The sequence below is a fragment of the Vigna umbellata genome, chromosome 6 (genome assembly GCF_029865625.1).
Source record: "Vigna umbellata cultivar VRB3 chromosome 6, Vumbellata_1.0, whole genome shotgun sequence".
Lineage (NCBI taxonomy): Eukaryota > Viridiplantae > Streptophyta > Magnoliopsida > Fabales > Fabaceae > Vigna > Vigna umbellata.
In genome coordinates, this window is record NC_142170.1 from 6,228,314 (window position 1) to 6,251,677 (window position 23,364).

General features: G+C 32.7%; 1 protein-coding gene and 1 pseudogene across 2 annotated transcripts; both read right to left on the bottom strand.

The window, feature by feature from the left end:
* Positions 1-1,832: 1,832 nt before the first annotated feature.
* LOC124823978 (transcription factor bHLH123-like) lies at positions 1,833-6,155 on the bottom strand. Of its 2 annotated transcripts, XM_047296328.2 has the most exons (8): positions 5,604-6,155; positions 4,686-5,292; positions 4,353-4,460; positions 4,156-4,221; positions 3,907-3,972; positions 3,755-3,805; positions 2,828-2,991; positions 1,833-2,598 (listed from the first exon to the last, which is right to left on the bottom strand). In XM_047296328.2, exons 1-7 carry the CDS (start codon positions 5,906-5,908, stop codon positions 2,842-2,844), a joined length of 1,353 nt encoding a protein of 450 aa, XP_047152284.1. In that variant the 5' UTR covers positions 5,909-6,155; the 3' UTR covers positions 1,833-2,598; positions 2,828-2,841. The 2 variants fall into 2 exon arrangements, with proteins under 2 accessions (XP_047152284.1, XP_047152283.1); XM_047296327.2 differs by having other exon boundaries at positions 1,833-2,991.
* Positions 6,156-15,052: 8,897 nt separating this feature from the next.
* Positions 15,053-15,637, bottom strand: LOC148196663 (uncharacterized; annotated as a pseudogene).
* Between the last annotated feature and the right edge of the window lie 7,727 nt (positions 15,638-23,364).

Genomic DNA, 23,364 nt, shown 5'->3' on the forward strand with positions numbered 1-23,364 from the left:
ATTCATAAAATGCGTATAGAAATTATTGTGGATCAAATAACATTAAAATCATGTCTTTTTTACCTGGTGATTTAATCGGACTAAACATTTTTTTAGAAGATTCTATCTGTTATCGAGTTGTATTAACATCATGCTACATGTCGGGTGTCCATGTTAGTATGATGCTACATAACAAAAATATTCCGATGAGAGAAGAACATTGGTGGTCCTTTGTCTTTGTTGTGAATGAAATCTAGTGTCATGTGATATAAAGATAATTTTGGTGTTTTGGTTTTGGTCCACTTTGCTCTAATTTTCTTTTTCCCTTCCTATATCATTAGTATGCATCAATGGGTTTCTAATTCTGGCTTTGCAGCATCTTGTTCCGTCATTTCATGACAAAAAGTGTCTGCCCTCATATCTTTTCTCAACTAGCTAAGCTAGCCACACTCATGAATTTCAGCAGCAACTTCTTTTTTTTTGGATTCCGATGACACGGTCGTTTTCAAGCATGATGAACAGACCTGACATTTACACATGACGCGCAGAAAATAAACTTGGAATCGAATCTTTACACAACTCATGTCATATTATGCACCCTAATCATACACATAATTAACCTCATTCTCTTCTTTGCTTCTTCAATTTTCAAAACCAACGTAATAATTTTTATATGCCATAAATTTGAGGAATCCTTAGACAGTATACGTACACAAATAATTTCATGATTATATTCCTTCCCTTTTGTCTCTATACACAAACTTCGGTATCGATCACTTTCGTTGATTATCAATCATGTTATAGAATTATGCGACATATGCTATTATAAACAATTAAACGAATTTTCTTTTCGGTTAAAGAAAAAGGTGCCAAAAATAATATACTGCTAAAAACTTATTTCTGTTATTCCTTCATTGGAATATTATACAGATGAAAGATGAAGCAAATGAATCACATAACGGAGACAAATTTTGTTGAAAGTAATTAAGGCTTATAAGATGCAGTGTGGAGTTGCATGATAATATTAATCAACTTAATTAGTTTAACATGACAATGATTAAAATGCTATGATGTGGTAGAGAAGGTAGAAAGTAAGATTTAGTTTAGTAGTTCTAATCAGAAGGGCAGCATCAACCTGGACCAGAATAAAACCGTTTGAAATATCTCTGGCCAATAGCTGCAGAACCCTAACAAAAGTTGCTGGGTTTAAAGATATACCAATCATGTAGATTTAAAATCTCAAGACAGTGGTATCATATTCTCTTCTTTCTGCTATTTTGTCACTGTTCTTGGTATCACTCGTTGTTTTTATAAATATAATACAATAAAAGGAAGAATAAGACTTGGTTATATGTAGATTTATCAGTAAAAAAAGTGCACTGGAGAAACCATATTGTGACAGATCAGCTAAACTATGCTCTTGTTTTGGTTGAAAGTTAGACATGATTGATTTTGATAACGTTAATGAGAGTGGAATATGTGTGTTTAAATTCATTGGTTATATGCTAGGGTGTGTACGTAATGAAAAGAATTGATTATAAAATAGAACAAACAGGCCCTAATGAACAAAGCTTTAGGGGTGATTCTAAGTAGAAAATGTCCTTTATCTTTAAACCTAAGGTACACATAAATATTGATTTATATGTACGTTGATTTTGAAATTTTGGGGGGTGGTGTTGATTTTTGGTAGAAAGAAGAAGTAGATAATGACAGGCACATATGAGGAGGAGCTATAAGTCCTAATCCAGAAGTCTGAAGAGGATATAAATATTTATGAATTTCCTCTTCTTTCTACACATACTTCCAATGGAAGGCCATCTATGTGGCCATTCGGTATAAAGCACAAAAGCATGTGAAAAAGCATCTTCAACACATAAATATCTAATTAATCTTTGAGAAAAATAAAATATTTGATTTGAAAAAAAATTAAAAACCCTAAAAGGGGGAGTGTGGGCCAGCTTCTGACTTCCACTTACTTATTCCAAAGACATAAACAAATAAAAAGTGAGGTTTCCAATCAAATGACGCATCCCTTCACTCACTCTTGTGTTCTATACTCCAATGATTCTCTCAATTAAAATTCCTTTTTCTCTTGAGTTAAAGGTAGGTAGTGCCAGCTCTATTCACAATATAGCAACAACAAATAATAAAGCTCCTTTATCTCTGCTATAACAAAAATTTCTCTCCCTCTTGTTTAGTCTTGGAAGTAAGAATTTTCAGTATATTCAGCATTTTTGTCATGCTTAATTAATCCCACTATTCTAAGCACAATTCTGCAATTATTACAACAACTTATTCTGCTCCCAATGGTCCCAATATTTCCCAAACACTGCATAATTCTGAATGTAGTTGGTCCAACAATGGCTATCTTTTGAAGGGTCATTTCCCTTTCTTTCTCTTTCAAACACATTTTCTCCCTTCTCTTTTTTATACATCTTTTCCACTCTCCAGCAGAACTAACTACCTTTACATATTTATGTGGGCTTCCGTGTCCTCTTTCTTGTTTCTCTTTTCTTTCATCATATCATTCCCAACTTGGCCAGGTGTGTGACAAGGTACATGCATGTCCTAGCTACCTACTTGCAGGATATTGGTTCCGTGTCCCAACTCTCCATCCATCTATATTATTATAATCATTAGGGCAAAATGTGTTTTAACTTCTTTAATTTCCATCCAAATACTTTTATAATTACTGAATTTCATCCCTCGCTTTCAACCATATATATAGGTTTCACAAACAAGATGAAATTCATCAATTATAAAAGCACAAAGACCACAATCCTTCTTTAAAAAATATGGACTAAAACATCTTTTCATCAAAAATTTTCAGACTTAAAACACATTTTACCCTTATTATTATTGCTATCTGGAAACTCCTCCGAATGTTGGTGTCCAAAAATCCACTGTTGTTTCATGAGTTACTGGGAATGTGCTTGAAACAGGCACCAAGCATAGCCCTCGGCTTCTTAGATCCTGCTTTGGACCCTCAGTTTCCTTACATTTACCAGAATTCTGCATCAAAAGCCAAAATATGCATTATAATTTGCCAAATTTGGAAAAAGTTTATCAGCATCAGTGCCTGAGAATCAAATCTTCATCTTTTTTTTTATCTGCATCTTACTCGCCCTTTCCCATCTCTTTCCTTTCCCTTCCTATTAGAGTAATGCTTATTTCACATTTTTTCTTCTTTTACCCTCTTTTTCATATATATCAAATCTTTTTTAAGAGAAGAGAGAGACAAAAAATGTCTTGTACTGTGAGTGCATTATGCGAAAGCATATGATATAACAATGATTCAACATTACAGTGGATATAAGACATGTAAGAACCAAAAACCAGAAAAACATAATAGACATAAATTATGAGATAAGAAAAGAGGAGAAAGATGTAAAGACGAAATGCATGATGGAAAGAAAGATAAAGTATATGTATATGTTTATAATTATTCGGTTAACAGTTTAACTAAATAAATTTGTTAGTATAGTAATTTGAGATATTTACATTAAATATTTAGTATAATAGTTGTACAAATAATTTACCTTCTGTTAAACAAAGTTCATGCAAACTTAGAAATTTTTAATGCTTACATGTGCTGAAGGTCTGTAATGGAGTGAAGAAAAACTATAACAACGACGTTAAAAATATCAGGATTGTAACTAAAGTGAAATTTAGGAGAGAAAGTTGATATTTAAAAGAGGGTCTATCACTACTCATTTAGAGATTGAAAGAAAGAAACAAGAGATTTAATTGCAGTATCTTTATGTAAGTATGGTACCTGTTGAATCTGTATTGGAGCTCCAGTTTTCATATACGGTGTACTTAAGGCCTGCAGAAAAAGAAAAACGAAAAAATATAGCTACAAGATGAAAGTCTTGCCACTATTTCTAGTTTTTTAATAAGAATATCTTAATGGGTTATGGGACTTACAGTGACCTGTTCGTGGAGGAATTTGATGTATTCAATGGCTTCAGAGAGCACCGAGGCTGTATCAGTCTGACACAATATACAACAGAGTTTTAATCTTTTATCTATAATAATTATACTAATAAAGCAGCATTATCAAGACTGCTATGATCATTTATTTATTTTCCTTATCCGCACTTATTATATCACATAAATTCACAAATGAAATGATCATCAATAAATAAGCTGAAGATAATTTTATTGGAAGGCCACCTTTCCGAAAGGCGACACCAATTGTTGGAGTGCAGTGATTCTGTCCCCCATCTTCTCTTTTCTCACCTAAGAGGCAAGAAAGTAGAATTACAGGTTCACATCCATGTTTATGGATTCAAAGGAAAGAAATAAAGATAAAGATAAAAAGTTTAAAGCTTTTTCCCTTCTTGTTAAAAGGTTAGTTGCACTTATTGTACCTTAAAAGCTGGCATAGGAGATGGTGTTTCGTTACGGGTCCTTTTGGGTGCTGGCTCATTCCCACTTTTCTTTCCCACAGTACCAGACTCCCTAACTTCAGATATATTCTGCAAATTAAAAACCATGCCTATATCAATTAAATCTAAACTTTACTTTACACCACATCCAATGCAGTACTTCAATTAAACCCTAATACCATATATAATACTGCATAATTAATAAGGCTCCGTAGAGAATATATACACATGTATCAATAAATTTTACAACTTGGTATACGTATGATGTTTTTAAACTATGTTGTCATGTTTTGTAGTACTAAAGAAATAGTATACCTTAGACTGTACTTCGAAATTTGGCGTAGAGAAGGGGGGTTGCAATGAAGGGAAGAAGCTGGACCGAACATCTTTGAAGTTTGCAGCCTCAGAAGCGTTCCAAAAGGGTGCGTTGTTAGTGAAATGCAACTGGTTATTGGGTGGTTGTTTTGGAGGTGAACCTCTCAAAAATTGAGGAACTTTGGACCAGGAAGGGATGAGTTCATTATTAGAGTTTAATCCATAGGTTGTTGGGTATGGAAAACTCATGGAGCGGTTCTCAAAGGAAGAAGGTTGTTGGTTATTGTGATCAGGTCCCAATAGTCCTTGCAATATTGAAGGGGTCCCATATAAGGCTGAGGAATCCATCTGAAAGTTAGAAGAGGGTAACCCTTGGCTTGTCACTGTGCTGTCCCCAGAACTATATTGTGGACTAAACTTGCTTTGATCCAAGGAGAAACCCCTATTCACATGCTTGAACTCATTCGTCGAAGATTCTGTAGAGAACATCTTCTCTGACCTCCATTGAACTTGTTGAGACAACTCCACCCCAGTTTCTTGCTGAAAATTTGTTCTTGATTCTTGCAACATCGATCTGAAACTATTCTCCGTACCCTTCTCTCCTCGTCTATCACCATCGAACAAACACAACCACAAAAGAAAACTCACAACATAAATACCCCTTGAAGATTGATAAACCATTTACTCAATCCTATCATGCTATATTGCAGAGTTATGAAAAATATAACAAGAATAAAAGCCTTTTCCGATACCTGCTACATAGATCACACACCATGTTATTTGACACGGTTAAAAACCTGATTTTTAAAGCTATTATTTTCAAAAATAATAAAAATATAGCAAAAGAGACGAAAATGTGTTCTTTTTTAGTGGGTTGGTTTGATTGTGTTGGACTTTACACAGATTGCATGCACTTACAACAAAGATGCTTGATTCCAATCCATGGCTTGGGATGAGAGGCCTAGACCCATCATATGCAAGTTGGGGTCAGTGGAAGTTGTAGAATCTGGGGGTTGAAGCTTATTCTGTGAGTCATGAAAAACCACAGAAGAAGAATCCATGGAAGACCTTGGCTTCATGTCTGCCATATCTGAAGCTTGCCAAGCATAGTTTGCTATGTTGGTGATGGCAGAGGAAGATGACTGTGACGCCCCGCTTTCATACCTGACGTTCCTTGCCGTGTCCCACCAGTTTCCACTTGCCTGAAATTGATCATCTGCCATGGTTGAAGAATCCAAGAAATGTTGTTTGCTTCAGCCTCCACTGTGTATCTATAAACTAGAAAATAAGTGTTAAATGATGAGAAGTAAACTATGGTGCTATAAGGACTGCATCAGATTCTTCAAAGGTGTGTCTATGTGTGTTGTGTTTTGTTGTTTGAGAAAAATGAATGGAAAACGGTTCGCTGCTTCTCAGTATTTATATTATCGGCAGCTGAAGAGAGAAAGTGCATAAATGAGAATGAATGAATGAATGAGAAGAGTAACTGACTAACCGGATTATGGTTGACACTTTCATAATTCAAAGGGGTCATTGATAAGACACTGGAATTTAATTACATCTTCAGTTTTTTCAAATTCAATTTGGCTTTTTCCTTTATCTTATTATTATTATTATTTATTATCATTAATTAAGAATTAAATTCTTCTTAAATTTTACCACTTTTAATTTTAGTGTTAATATATTAAGTAATTGTTTCAATAAAGACTCAATTAAAGACATTTACTCAAAACTTAATTAAATTTTTTATTATTATTTTATAAGATGTTTTAATTTTTCTTTTTACTTTTTTTAAGCTGTTCTCAGCCTCTAAAGTACAAATTGTGAATAAAATGAATTTTATTGAAAACTTTTATAGATTATTCTTAAAAAAATCATGAAATAATAATCAAATTTAGAAAAAAAACATAACTAATCATTATATTTATTAAATTATAAATTATTTTATAAACAAAATTATTAGTATCTAAACTAATCTTATTATTAATTAAAAATTATAATTCATTTATGAATTAAAGTTTAAATAATCTCTAACATTTACTTATTATTGATTCTAAATTAATCATTAATTAAAAAATAGAAACTAATTTAGAAGTAAATAACTAATTAATCTTGGTGACTAATTTAATTTTAGTTCATATATTAATAATAATTTTTTATTAATAATAGAACATATTTTAAATATTAATAACTTTTAGTTTATAAGTCAATATAATAATTAATTATTTTGTTCTTTAAATTAAATTGTTATTTAATAATTTTTTTATGATGTATATAGATAAAATTTAGGAGTATTGATTAAAATTAGATATAAAATTAATGCTGACAAAATATTTAAAAAGTTAAAAACAAATAATTAATGTAAAAATAGCAGACATAAAAAGAGTAAATAATAATTAAATAAACTCAATAAAGAAAAAACTTACACAGTATCAAAAGAATAAAAAATAATTGAAGACTCCAGAAGTGTAAATCTTAAAAATAATTTCAAATCAACGAACAGTTAATTCGTTCACATTTCTATATACAAAACAAAGCTTTTGCTTTTGGAAAAAAAATTCTACAAAATAGACCAGTTAATCTCATTAATAGAAATAGATTTGAAATCTGTTTTTTCTTTATTTCATGATTTAATTTCATGAATTCTGGTTATATTGCCACATAATTTTTATATCTTTTTATTATATTACAGATGTGCTTTCCTTGTCTGTCAATTTAATAAAAAAAAATGGCATTAAAGCATTTTGTGAATGTTTTTCTTAATCAAACATGAGTGTGTATGCTATATGCAGTCAAACTAAAAAACATAGTTTCGAAGCTTAATAATTATGAATTGTCAATCTAAAAGTTTTTACATCATTAATCAATAAAAAAAAGCAAATATAATTTTAAAGATAATTGTTGCAAAAACAACTAATTTTAACATACGTCATAACATATTTTCTCCTTTCTTTTAACCAAAAAATAAAAAACAAAAGTTTCATAAATCACCTATATTTTTTCATATTAGAAGTTGAAAATATAGCTAGTAAAATAATTGAAAAAGAAAGCATGTATTATTGGACTGGCCTGGCTCATCCCAGGTTGCCTCTTCTAGGATTCTACAGAAGTTTTGCTTCCTTTAACTATTTTTGTTGAGTTAGGTTGCATTCTTTATTTCCTTTTTTTTCTTTTTTATTTCTTTTTTCCGAAGGATTCTATTCATTGTACTTTAAGCATCACTACTGTGTTGTTAACTTTTTGTCAAACCACTTCTCCAGATTTATCTATATTGCCACCACAGATTTGTGAAAAAAGTTAATGATTAAACTACTCATTTAAAAGTATAAAATATCACTTTACTCTTAAAATTACTCTTTTTTTATTCATATACCTATATATATTTTATGACAAAAGAGTATAAATATATAACCATACATGCCTTGTTCTTTCTTTAAATTAGAATTTAGAATGCCAAACAAAAGAAAAACTAAAAAGAAAAAGCCGAAGACGCTCTTGCCAATGATTATTTCCTGCAATGGCAGTTTACTTTTCTTCCTTTGTTTTTTCCTCCATTAATGGCATCCTTCTTGTGAATTTCAGTAACAGTAATCATACCTTTTACCATTAGATGGTTCAAATTTATATGCATTTTTAAATCTCTTTTAACTCTAATCAAAATCTAGTTAACCTTTTATTATTTTACATGCTTTTAGATTTTCAAAAACATTAATATAGGAAATTCATAGACTCCAAATCAAAAGGGTTCAATTTAAAAATAAAAAACAAAACCATTGACATAATCAAAGGTCAAAAGTGGTACATAAACTAAAAATAAGTCAATGTAACATTTACTAGTAAATCAGCACTAAGTAATTTATAAGTATGACAATAAATAGTTGTTGGGTGGTGTAGTGTTACCTTAATCTTTTCAACTAGTCAACTTTTTTTGTTTTTGATAAGCATGATTTTTCATCTTTTAAAATAAAAAATACGTTGACCTATGTAAAGTTTGTTACATGATGATGACCTAATGGAACACTGGGTAATCATGAAAACAAGTCAGCTTCATTATATGGTTTAAACAGGTTTTTGTTATCAAAGAAGATATTTAAGGACGCCCTAATTACAAGATAAAGATGCTTTTTAAATCTACATTTAACTGGCGTAACAGTGTATTGGGCATTAAGTACATATATACGTGTTGACCTAAAGTCTGAGATTCTTTATTAGATTAATGAGAACATGATTACATAAAAGAAAAACGAGCTGAGAGTTCAAGGGTTCTGCTTTCGTCTTTCGTTATTGCTTCGTGTCTACTGGGTGCAGTTGTGCGGTGAAATAATAATAATAAAATTGAAAATAACAATCATTATTGTATCTTGACATAGTAACTTGAGATATTTTATACAAGTTACGAGTCAATTCATAATAATAATTTTAGGTTTTTCTTTTTATATTATACATTTTACTTATTGATTTTCAGCTATATACTTAATTGGATTACTTACGTAATAATAAAAACTAAAAAGTTAAAATATAACGATGAAGAATAAGATATCATTAAAGAGTGTTATTCCTATACCTCACCTGGCTTATCTGCACTTTCCAATTGATAGTTTTATCCTTCACTTAATAACATTTGAAAATATGGTTTAATGATCTTTCAACCACTAACAACCTTAACCATGTACTCTAACCCCCAACAACCCTTAACCCTGTTCTATATCTTCTTATATGCACCCCATCTCATTTCTCAACTGTTAACCCTGTACTTTAACCCCTGCATGCACACAATGTCATTTCTCCAGTGTTCCATTTCTTTCTTGTTTCATTTGTAAAAGGTTATATTCTGAAGGAAGTGATACATTGGTTGTGATCGATTGGCAGCTGTGTTGTGGTGTTTCTTGGAGGAGAAAGATGTTGGAAATGATTCGTTGGTTCCAAACTCATTGAGGAGGTTAGTCCAAATAAGGTAGTAGACATTAGCACCCTTAACCAGCGTTGGAGCTTTGGTTAAGGGTGCACCGGCGATCGGACGCCGATTATGTAATGCTGTAGTTCGAAGTTCGGTAGCCCTCAACCGAACTTCGAAGTTCAGTTGTGTAGTCAACGCGAGTTATTTAATCTTTTATATACATTATGCTTTTTTTATTATTTGTTTAATCTGTTTATTTAAATTGCAATATTTATATATTAATCATATTATTTTAATTATTTTGTTTTTTAATTTTTTTTGTTATTTATGGTCTATTAGTTAATTTTGTAGAATTTTTATATAGTAGTTAATTTGGTGTCGTTATTAAATATTTTATATTTGTTGTTGATAAAGGGAGTACAGTGTTAGCTAAACTCAATCCTTGTGATGTTTGTTTTTTATTATGACAACACATTATTAATAAAAACACATGTATGTGTACATGCTTATTGTGAAATATGAACATATTGTATTTATCACATTTGATTGACATATATGCACATATTGTGTTTATCACATTTGATTGACATATTGTATTGATTGATGCATACTATTGTGTTTATGAAGTGACTATATCTGTGTATGCACAATATGTGTTTTGGTGATATAAAAACCACATGCACAAAATCATATCTGCATGACTTAATCGATTACAGTGTTGTGATAATCAATTAAGGTCATCAAACAACTTGAGTTTTAAACTGTGACAAAACAATTAGTTTTGAATCGATTACGTTAAGTGGTAAATCGATTAAATCTCAAGTGTGTGCACATATATTTTTCAAATGTGTTGTGGTGAGTTTTAAAAAGAAAAGTTTTCTAAAATCTTCTAAGTGTTAAAGCGTAATCGATTACATAGTTTGTGTATTCAATTAAGTTGGTTATGATTTGAAAACTGAATTATGCTTGACATAAATGTTATAACAGTCATATTTTTAAATGTGTTTGACTAAGTATTTAATGAGAATCGATTACATTAATTGAACATTCAATTATGTGTTTTGACTGTTGTAAGTCTGTTACATGTGTTTAATGTAACCGATTACATAAATATAGTAATCGATTGATTTACGTTAGAATTGACAAAAACTATATATTGACGCATTTTTTATTTTCTGTAAGAACAATTGAGAATTACACTTTCATATCTGATTGATTTTCATCTAAGAGGTTTTACAGATTGATCAAAGGCTCCAAGAATCAAGAATGAGAAGTGGTTTACAGATCTTGAAGCCTTCTTGAGAGACAATGTGACTGAATTGAAAAGAATGATAGTTTCTGCATAACTTAAGGTGCATTCTGTTTGATCAGGAGAAGAAGACTTGCAATCTTTGATTTGTTGTTCCCTGTATGTGTGGCGTCAGGAAGAAGAGTGGTGTACTCTTGACTTTGAGATGGCATATCTCAAAGGGGTTTCTGCGATAGGACGGGATAGTTCTATGTTGGCAGGTTTTGTTGTTCTATATTTGATTAAGAGTTTGTAAGGTGTTTACATTTGAGAGTTGTTCTGTAAAGCCTTAGCTGTAAAACTATGATCATTATAGTGAATTGATCTCCAATCTAAGGTTGATCGGGAGGGTGATTGTATGTAGGCACTAAGGCCGAACCAGTATAAAAACTGAGTTTGATTTTCTTCTCCCTATCTCTTTACATTCGCGCAAATATTCTGCTTTTCTATTTACATGCATACTGTTTTTATTGCACACATTGCTTATGACACAAGAAATTTTTCAAGAACCTTATCATTTGCGAAAAAAATTTGAAAAGTGCTAATTTTTATAAAACACCAATTCACCCCTTTTTGGTGTTGAGAAACAAAGTTCATCAATTCTAACATTTGTTATGAAGTTTTTATATTTTTATACGTGCTAATGAAGTTCAATTTAATTTTGAATAAGTTTTTTATTTTTTAATTTAGTATTTAGTTTATAATATTTTCTGTTACTTTATATTTATTGTATACATTTATTATATACATTTTTATGTGTTAATTTTGTAATTTTTGATTTAAATTAAAATATTAGAGGTTATTTATGATGTATTAGTTAATTATTCAGGTGTTATTTTTTATGTAGTAGTTCATTTTTTGTTATTAAATTTTTTCGTTATTTTGTATTTATTGTATGTATTTTTTAAGTGTTAATTTTTTTAACTTTTTAATTAATTTACAAGGTGTTTGTATTTGCTATTTTTTATTTAAATTTTGAAATACTCAAAGTTAAATCAATATTACATAAATAACCATTAAAAAATAAACATATATAAAAATGTCCTTTCAAGAAAATGATGTTCGTCTATGCACATGACGAGCACCTCTACTAATACTAGCCTCATACTCGTCAACGGACCTACGAGCTACCTGTAGTGTCTTTATAGTACAGTGATAAGCTATAGTGCCCTCTGTGACCTCTCGACAGGTTAATATACTCTGCAACATCCTGATCACACGCCTCATACCATCTTGTAATTAATACAACAAAAAACAATTAACTACACGCCTCACACCACCCTGTAATTAATAAAACAAAAAAAAATTAACTATGTATACAATAACAAAAATTGATAAAGAAACCACCAGACTTAGTTTCATTACATACAACCATTCCAAATTCAGGCAACTATCTATTACAAAGTGGGTTTTTAAGCCTAACTAAACCTCATAAAATCGGCTTGTAGAGTGAGGTTTGCACCCAATTATAAACTATGAATTGGCCTTATCTCTAGTCGATGTGGGACTTCAAACACACCCCCTTCATGTCGAGGTATAGACATCTCATGCGTGATAGTAGAAATTGGGTGGTCCAATAACGGCCCGGTAGCAGGTGGAATAGAAGAATAGAATGCCCACTTAGAACTCGAAAGGATAGGCTCTAACCATGGCTCTGATACCATGTTAGAAAGTGGGCTTTTAAGCCTAACTCAACCCCACAAAATCGGCTTGTAAGGTGAGGTTTGCACCTCACTTATATATTATAAATTGGCCTTATCTCTAGTCTATATAAGACTTCCAACACATCTCCTTCACGCCGAGGTATAAACATCTCGTGCATGATAGTAGAAATTGGGTGGTCCGATAACGGCCCGATTGCGGGTTGAATAGAAGAATAGAATGCCCACTTAGAACTCGCTAGGATAGACTCTAACCATGGCTCTGATACCATGTTAGAAAGTGAGTTTTAAGCCTAACTCAACCCCACAAAACCGGCTTGTAGGGTGAGGTTTGCACCCAATTATAAACTATGAATTGGCCTTATCTCTAGTCGATGTGGGACTTCCAAAACACTCCCTTCACGCCGAGGTATGGACATCTCGTGCATGTAAGTAGAAATTGGGTGGTCCAATAACGGTCCGATAGAGGGTGGAATAGAAGAATAGAATGCCCACTTAGAACTCGCTAGGATAGGCTCTAACCATGGCTCTGATACCATATTAGAAAGTGGGCTTTTAAGCCTAACTCAACCCCACAAAACCAGCCTGTAAGGTGAAGTTTGCACCTCACTTATATATTATAAATTGGCCTTATCTCTAGTCGATGTGGGACTTCAAACACACCCCTTCATGTCGAGGTATAGACATCTCGTGCGTGATAGTAAAAATTGGGTGGTCCGATAACGGCCCGATTGCGGGTGGAATAGAAGAATAAAATGCCCACTTAGAACTCGCTAGGATAGGCTCTAACCATTTCTCTGATACCATGTTAGAAAGTGGGTTTTAAGCCTAACTTAACCCCACAAAACCGGCTTGTAGGGAGAGGTTTGCTAAAATATTAGAAGGTGGGTGTAAGTCTAACTCAACCCCACAAAACCGGCTTGTAAGGTGAGGTTTGCACCTCACTTATATATTATAATTTTGCCTCACCTCTAGTCGATGTGGGACTTCCAACACATCTCCTTCACGCTAAGGTATAGACATCTCGTGTGTGATAGTAGAAATTGGGTGGTCCATTAATGGCCCGATAGCGGGTGGAATAGAAGAATAGAATGCCCATTTAAAATTTGCTAGGCTAGGCTCTAACCATGGCTCTGATACCATATTTGAAGGTGGAGTTTAAGCCTAACTCAACCCCACAAAACTGGCTTGTAGAGTGAGGTTTGCACCCACTTATAAACTAAGAATTGGCGCTACCTCTACTCAATGTGGGAATTCCGACACACTCCCTTCATGCCCAGGTATAGACATCTCGTGCGTGATAGCAGAAATTGGGTGGTCCGTTAAGGGCCCGATAGCGGGTGCAATAGAAGAATAGAATGCCCACTTAGAACTCTCTAGGATAAGCTCTAACCATTGCTCCGATACCATATTAGAAGGTGGGTTTTAAGCCTAACTCAACCCCACAAAACCGGCTTGTAGGGTGAGGTTTGCACCCATTTGTAAACTAAGAATTGACCTTATCTCTAGTCGATGTGGGACTTCCAACACACTCCCTTCATGCCGAGGTATAGACATCTCATGTGTGATAGTTGAAATTGGGTAGTCTGATAATGGCCCAATTGCGGGTGGAATAGAAGAATAAAATGCCCACTTAGAACTCGCTAGGATAGGCTCTAACCATAGTTCTGATACCATGTTAAAAAAATGGTTTTAGGCCAAACTCAACCCCACAAAACCGGCTTGTAGGGTGAGGTTTGCAGCTCACTTATATATCATATTTTGGCCTTATCTCTAGTCGATGTGGGACTTCCAACACCCCCCCTTTACGTCGAGGTATAGACATCTCGTGCGTGATAGTAGAAATTTGGTGGTTCGATAACGGCCCGATAGTAGGTGGAATAGAAGAAGAGAATGACCACTTAGAACTCGCTAGGATAGACTCCAACTATGGCTCTGATGCCATATTAGAAAGTGGGTTTAAAGCCTAACTCATCCTCACAAACCGGCTTGTAAGGTTTTGTTTGCACCTCACTTATATATTATAATTTGGCCTTATCTCTAGTCGATGTGGGACTTCCAACACACCTCCTTCACGCCGAGGTATAGACATCTCGTGTGTGATAGTAGAAATTGGGTTGTCGGTTAACGGCCCGATAGCGGGTTGAATAGAAGAATAGAATGCCCACTTAGAACTCGCTAAGATAGGCTTTAACCATACATCGACAAGAGATAAGGTCAATTCTTAGTTTATAAGTGGGTGCAAACCTCACCCTACAAGCCGATTTTGTGGGGTTGAGTTAGGCTTAAAACCCACCTTCTAATATGGTATCAGAGTCATGGTTAGAGCCTATCCTAGCGAGTTCTAAATGGGCATTCTATTCTTTTATTCCACCCGCTATCGGGCCGTTATCGGACCACCCAATTTCTACTATCACACATGAGATGTATATACCTCGGCGTGAAGGGGTTGTGTTGGAAGTCTCACATCGACTAGAGATAAGACCAAATTATAATATATAAGTGAGGTGCAAACCTTACCTTACAAGCCGGTTTTGTGGGGATGAGTTAGGCTTAAAAACTCACTTTCTAATACTACGACGAACCAAGGCATCGGGATGTCATCCGGAAGGTGTCGCCTCATGTGCGTTGCAAGATTGGGTCGTTCATCGTCGTCAGCTGGAGTGATGTACGGGTGGGACACCCGTCTAAACCACACTAGATATCCATCAACACACGCAAAAGGCTCATGAGCTTCAACGAATCCAGTAATGGCATGCTCTACATACCGCGACCAATTTAGATAAATCGTAACAATGTCTAGCATCGAAAGACTCTCAGGAAACCGTGGAATGATCTGCTCAAAACGAAACTGACGCAACATGCGTTCAAGCATATGTCGATGAATCATGTCCCCTAGTCAGATCCATCCCGAAAACATACATATGGCCATGAATGGGCAAGTACGTATGTGCAAAATGTATGGATGCCAAATGACCGCATCATAAGTGAGCCCATCCAAATATGTCCACCCCTCCGTCAAACTCCAACCCTACCTCGGAGGTATGAATCGTGAAGCCCATGGATCGAGGTTTGTGTACCTCTTCAACACTTGCTTCCTTCCCATGCTAGGAAGGTGCTCATATATCCAACTCTACAAAAAACATTACTTAAATTATTTTATACATTCCTAACATATATGAAAATAAATTTCTAAAACTAAAATGTACTTGTAGAAGAGTGGAATATCCAGTTATCTGCCTGACATTAGTGAAGCTAGTATCTCCTAGTTGCTCATAAGTATGTGTCATTGTCGCTGCTCCCAAAATATATCTCGCATAGGCATTCAAGTCTCGCAAGAGAAGGAGGTACGAGACTCGAATCAGAGTGTCACTCTTGTTTGTAAAAATTGTGCATCCAAGCATATGCAATAAGTAGGCCTGAGTAGTTCACTTCCAAAGCTCTTGCTCAATGCACTCCTAGTAGACCTCCCGGAGCCAACTAGCCTAAAAGAATATATAAATATAAAATATTAACAAAAATTAATTTAATATACTAAAATAATATTTCATACATATATTTTTTAAACAAATTTAATACTAAAAATAAATATAAAAAATACTAAATAATATACAATATCTACCAATAAAAATTTTTAATTTAAAACAAATCAAATAAAAATTTAATTAAATATAATAAAGCAAAAAAAGAAAAGAAATAAAAAAACCCTAAGGCGAACATCAACCGCAGCTTCAAGTGCGGTGAGCGTCAACTGCACTTCCAAGTGCGGCTCCCATCAGTCGCATCTCCAATTGCAGCAGCCCTCTCAACCGCAGTTCCAAGTGCAACAAGGTCTTCAACCGCACTTCCAGCACCGACGGGGCCTTAACCGCACTTTCAAGTGCAGTTAAGGCCTCCTACTTCGTCCCCTCATAGATCCAACCATGCACAAGCCTAGATCAAGCACAAATGCAATAATAACAACAGATCAAACATTTTATCACACACTACAACCATCAATCACACATCATATACTCTATCATACAATGAGCTTAAAGAAATCATAACCAAGAACCAACCTGGACGCCCAAGAAATGCTTGATGTGAACTATGTGAGAAGAAGAACCACCACTATTACAGCTCACCAAGACATCACCATGACACCAACACGACACAACCACCAAACGAGGAAGGAGGGGAGGAGGGGAGGAGCGCTAGAAGAGAGGAGAAAGAAAAGGGGTGTCGGGTTTGAGATATGAAATGCGACAAAGAGGAAGAAGGGAGGAGAAAGCGGATGTATGGTTTGCAAATATGAAATGCGATAAAGGAGGAGGGGTTGGTGCTTGATTTTTATTATGGAATGGGTAAGCTTTTTTAAAAGCAAAATATTCTCTGATAGGGGTACAGGTGGAAACATAAAAAAAAGGGAGGTGCAGCTGAACTCAATGAGGTGCAGGGAGAAGCACTCATCATTAAAGAGTACAATCTTATTTTAATGTGGGACTTACATGTTACTTGAAATGAAGAAAATGAAAAATAATTTAAAAATAATTTGATTTAGATGAGAGAATTTTCAAATCAATTAAAATAAAAACAAATAATTAAAATACAGGAAAACAATTAATAACGAGAATCTTCATAGAGTTGAGGTTTGAACAATGACTTTTGATTGAATTAACCCCTTTATCAAATGGTTTTTTAAGGTAAATTATTAACATCTGTTCGCTTTCAATGATGAAACATTATCTAATTGAATGAACTCTTATTTTATAATTAGCATGTTAGTAAAGTCATTATATTATTTATCAATTTGTTTTTATTTTTGAAATATTGAACATGTGACTTAGATTTCATTTCTATGGGGTTATGTTTGTTCTTTTTAATTAAAATGGTGTAATTTATTTTCAAATCATTAGTGCAAAATATCAACCTTCAATGTCACATAAATAATGTCCATTTTCAAAAGAGTCAACCTAAAAATTGACTGATGGTAGTTTTGTAAATAAATTGACATATTTGATGTCAGCTAACTACATCTTTGACATCATATCTTCTTTGACGTCGATCTCTAAACAAAAGACGTTATATGTTCTACTCTAGACATTCAAAAGCTTAATTGAAATGACCATTTGCCAGCAATAGAACATTAGTGGGCCAATAAACAAACGTCTTATGCTTATTTGACGTCATCCAAGTGTAAAGAAATGTTATATCTTCCAAAATATGAATTTATTTGAGCGGGAAGATGAATAGTGAAGGCAATTTAGACGTTTGTTGTTGACATGTCTAATGTCGATCTTATGCATGTTTGACGTTAGATTCGAGTCCAGTCGCGTCATATGCTTTGTCACAACACCCAAAACAGAATGCAAGGCTCTCTTTTTCATTTGCACTTCCATTTCCTTCAAATAGAGCTCGTCGTTCACGATTGCAAGGAAGAAGAAAGGTGAGTTTTTTATCAAACTACCTCGAATGTATGTGATTGGGCTATATTGGTTGGATTTTTTTTAGTAATCAATTGGAAGATGCATCTACTTGTCCCTAACCAATAACACTCTTTCTAGAAAAGAAAATAATTTTTTTGTAAGTGTAAGTAATGTGAAGGTTCCACAAGGTTACTCTTTAAATATTAGTAATCTTGTTTTAATGCAAGATTTAAAGTTAGTTGGTTGATGAAGATCATACTGATTACACTTGTTAGTATGAGCTAATGATTGATGGAGATCCCCCGCGTGTAGTGGCCTTAAGACGAATACTTGAAGGAGGGCAAACTATTCATCGTGCTTCTCTTTTGCCTCACTATGCGCGAGAGATGATTGATGAAGTTTTAGATCCCACACTTAAGTGCTTGTGCCAACTTCAAAATTCAATTCGTGGGGAAGGCCTTAGGCACATTCATAACTTGCCCCAAGGCATTGATCATGCCATATGTTGGCCCACCACATGTATTATACTGTTATTTGTTAATATTGTTATATCAAAATCAGAAATAAATGATTCAAATTCTTTATTTCAGTTCAGCCATCTTGAAAAAAGTTTGTGCATCAACCTGTGATCCATGAAGATGATGACATGGCAGAAGCAAAGGATAATCCTTCAGTAAAGCTTATGATAAAATTATACAAGTTGAATAGAGGATCGGTACAACTAGAGTGGGATTTAAGAGTATTTTGCCTCTAGTGTCATGTGCTAATGTATAGTACTCTTAATGATGCACTCGAGGTCATTGGGGAGACATGATGTTAAATATTTCAATCATACAACTAGGTACATGTAAGATTTTTCACTGTCTTCCATATTTAAATATTGAAATTGTTACTTTGCTATATATACTTAACTTTCTTGTTATAGGTACATCGAGATGATTATTGTGGACCAAGGTCGAGCATCAATGTATGGATTTATTGGACCTTGATAACAATTGAATTTATGTGTTTTTGCGTGTATACTTTCATCAATAAATCAACTCCTTCATAACTTTTACCTTGTTATGTCACAAACTTAGTGTATTTTTATGTTTTCTTGTATTTTAGTTAATATATGTTTTGTTTTACCTCTAATCTCGCTTTGAGTGTGTGAGATAAGGAAATACGTTGAATTCTGGTGGAGAAGAACAAGTTGGAACTCAAGGAAGCATGATTGGACAAAAAAGAATTATTTTTAGGCAAATACTCACTTCAAGAGCTCTAGAATCGCACCCAAGGCTATAAACATGAAGAAAAGACTCACTTGTAGGGTTATATTGCCATGGACCACCTCCAAACAACCAAAAAATCACCATTGGGCTCTAGGTTGACCTGTTGGGTGAGTTGGCTGCTTGTTGGGCAAGAATAAAGCCGTTAGGTGAGTCTTTGAGCCTTAATACGCGAAAATGGGTATTTAATCATGTTTTTGTGAAGGTTTTCATAATTTCCTCATTCTTACACGAATAGTTGCATCTAGGATGCTTAGGAAAGGCTCTTGGAGACTGTTTGAAGCGTTTGGAAGCTCTCCCTCTCCTCCTTAGGTTTCCTCATTCATCCATGGTGGTTTTGCCCCTTTTAGGATTGAGGAGGAAGATAGGTCACAAATTGGAGGTGTATATGCAAAGGGAAGGTGCAAGCAACTGCCAAGAACCTTGTGAAAGAGCATGCATCTCTCTTTGTTTCAATTTCTTCCTTATCTCTTCAATTTGTAGAACTTTAAGTTCTCCACCATGGACGACATTTCTTATTTGTTGAGATTAGATTTAATAAATTGAATCTTATGTATTTTGTGATGTTAATGCATATGTTTTTCAATTTCAAAGTTAGTATTTGATTTTTATGCTTAATGTTTGTTGTGGCTTGACCACCCATGACTTGATTTGTGGCTCTTATGTATTGAAAAATATGACTTGAACCTAAAACTTGAAATTGAATGCTTAATGGATGTTTGTATCTAGGAATATAACATAATTCATTAGTAATCTTAAGACTCTTGACTTAATGCATGATTGTTTGTTGAAGATTCAAGGAATTGGAACTTGATGAGTTATCATAGGCTCAAAGTCACTAGGGATAGAATTTTTTAGTATTTTTGTGAGTTGATTTTGACTTGATTATATAATTTAAATGTTTGTGAATGCATGTGAGTTAAGAGGATGAACTCTAGTCTTAACAATTTATAAATAATTAATGTTACATTTCCTTGCACACCAACTATTTTATGAAAATACCAAAAAGAGTTTCTTGTGTTTTTGTGAACTTTGAGATCTAATTAAGTTAGAATGCAAGAGTTGTTAAGTGTTTCACAAGTCCTTTTGGAAGAGAATGATATTCATCAGTTGCTACTCTATGACCAATGCACTTGTCATTGGTTTTGCAGCCAACAAGTTTTTGGCATTGTTGTCGGGGACTTGTGTTCCAACACAAGGTGATTTAAGAATTTATGACTCTTTTAGATAATGTTGTGTGTTTTCTTTTCTTGTTCTTTCTTGTATGCAATTTTTCTATAGATGTTTCTGCTTTCCACTAATTTGGTTTGTGTTTAATGTTTGTCTCGGGGTACGCCTTAGAGCATGATCTAGTTATTGGGAGGTTCTAGGAATGGGATTTCAGCAGCCTGCCTAACCAAATTAACCTAGATATTACAAGTCACCATGGATGAGATTGTGTGTTTGACACCACTATTCTAGTTCTTCATGAAAGTATTGATGCATGCTTAGACCAAGGGATTAAGTAAGGTGTGTCAAGCTTAGATAAGTGCAACAAGAGGAATATGAGTGTTTTTACCTTATAGAACTAGGAAAGTAGTATTCATCACCTTATGAGAGTACTAAATGATCTTGCAACAAGAGGAATCTCGTTGAGGTTATCAATTCTAATAATTTTGTATATTAGAACTGTTGTTTAGTTGGTGTACTTATGTTTACTTATGTTAACAATATGAACTTTCCTTTCTATGTGTTATCTTTATGTTTTTACTTTTCAAATCTCTTCTTTATTTTTATGATTATGTTCCTTGTTTATAAAAGAAAAAAATTGAGCTAACTTGTTTACTGGTATCTTTTGTGTTCTTATATGATATACAAACTATAATGCAATCAAACTGAAAGAAAAAATATCTAAAATTATTAAAGCTTAAGTATACATTCTAAAAATAAATAAATTAGTATATATTATTGATGTATATATTTTGTTTTTAATTTTATCTTTTAAATAATTATTAATAATAATTTTATTATTTTTAAATATCATAAAAAAATAAACATAAAGACATGTGTTTTTACTAATATTATTATATCCATTATATCATTATTATATTATTTGAAAAAACTATTTTATTATACATAAATATAATATATATATATATATATATATATATATATATATATATATTACAAATAAAAAACATATGATTTTAGAAAAGGCTTCTCAATTAAAACTTTATTGTGTTATTTTTAAGTAGAGACTAATGTAAAAAAAAGACTTTGACGTCGTTGTTTTTCGGTCTTTAATGTCTAAAAAAATATTGGCGTTGTATCAAGAGACATTAAGTTGACGTCAAAGGATAAAAAGGGGTAATCAATGTCTTTTTTTCATTTTCAACTCCTTTACTTTTTTAATAAATAGTGATCCATTTTTACAGTTTTACGAGACTTGAAAAGTAGAAAATTAGCAAATGTAGTCCAGTTTTGACATTTTATACATCCAGAAGTGAAGTATGAACTATAAACAAAACAAAAGCTATCACAAGTGGATGATATTATAGTGAATAGTGGTATTAACTTGTGCTTTTTGATTTTGATAACTATGATTATTGTTTTTAGTTGGAATATTTTAGAGCACTCACGAGGAGCCCTTACTTTGGTTTTTATAAAAATTATTTGAAAAGTTAATTGCGATAGATCTTTAAACTATCATAACATTTGTTCTTGTTAGTCGATTTGACATTATTATATATCAATTTGGGGTAGAAGAACATTTCCAATCACGTGACAGCTCGTGCAGTTGGTGGTTCCTTCTTGATTTTAAAAAAAATGTCATTTTCTATTTTTTGTCAATTTTTTTATTTTTTTTAAAACTTTGCAAAAATATTTCATATACTTAAACTTTGAATTTTGACCTAAAATTTTTTATAGGGGTTTCTCATGATATTTTAGGGTTTTCTCATGATATTTTAGTGCTTTGAACAAATTTTCAAGTCATTACGAGTTGTTTTGAATATACTCTCAGTTTTACCTTAAGTTTAGATGTATAATATGTATGAACAACAAAGAAGTTTAACAATATCAATATCAACAATACAACAAAAACTTTCAACAATATCAATTCCAACAAGTTCAACCTTCTTGAAAATGAAAACAAAAAGAAAAACTAACCTTCTTAAAAGCGGGTTCATCAGAATAAAGTGTTGTCACTAGTAAAGGAGAAGGAGAATGCCTCTATGCTCCAAAAAATACCTATGCACGAAACTAGTTGGTCAAAACGAACAAAAATCATACCTAAAATAGTTAATCAAGTGCATTTGTATAAAATGAAAGAAACATTACATGTGTTGATCGTCGAAAGCTTTGTCCGTAAAAGGTTTGAGCAGAGAAGATGGTTTCACGCAAAGATAAAGTGAATGAAATTGAGAATTGAGAATTCTGACGTCTAATAACTAATTGATGTAGGAAATTGAGAATTTTGATGTCTTAATTGAACTTTTATTTTACAAAAATGTCACCAATCATTTTTAACGTTGATTTTTTTGTTTTCTGAAGTTAAAACCTTATTTTGCACTAGTAAGAGAATGTCTAACTTCAATTGTCATTTATTCTAGTATTAAATCGTTATTATCACAAATTAAAAAATAAAAAAACACCAAATAACAATATAAGCTAGTAAAAATAAAATATAAGTAATGTAATCTAACTAATAATTATGAAGAAATAATACACACTAAATTCAATAAAGTATTTCATTCATGTATTTTTATTTATGTCTACCATCTATAATATCTATACGATGTTTGGTTTATCCCTTGCATACTCGAGGAGTATAAATAATTCCTTGCCTTTGAATAAATAATATCTCTATCAATTTTCTTATTCTATGATACATATTATTTTTTAAAATTTAAATTATTAGTAAATTCTACATATTTCATGTAAGATATTACATATTTCAATGCACATCATATTCACATTCATTTAAATTATCTTTATAATTAATCACCACGCAATTACCAATGATTTTATTTTAAATAAATGCCAACATGTATTCATCGACATTTTATAAGGGTACTCTTTAAATTCATAACCACATAAAGCTGAATATATAAGATGTTAGTATTATATAATATCCATATACTTTTGAAGTTAGATTTTTAATATAGAAAAAAAACTTATAA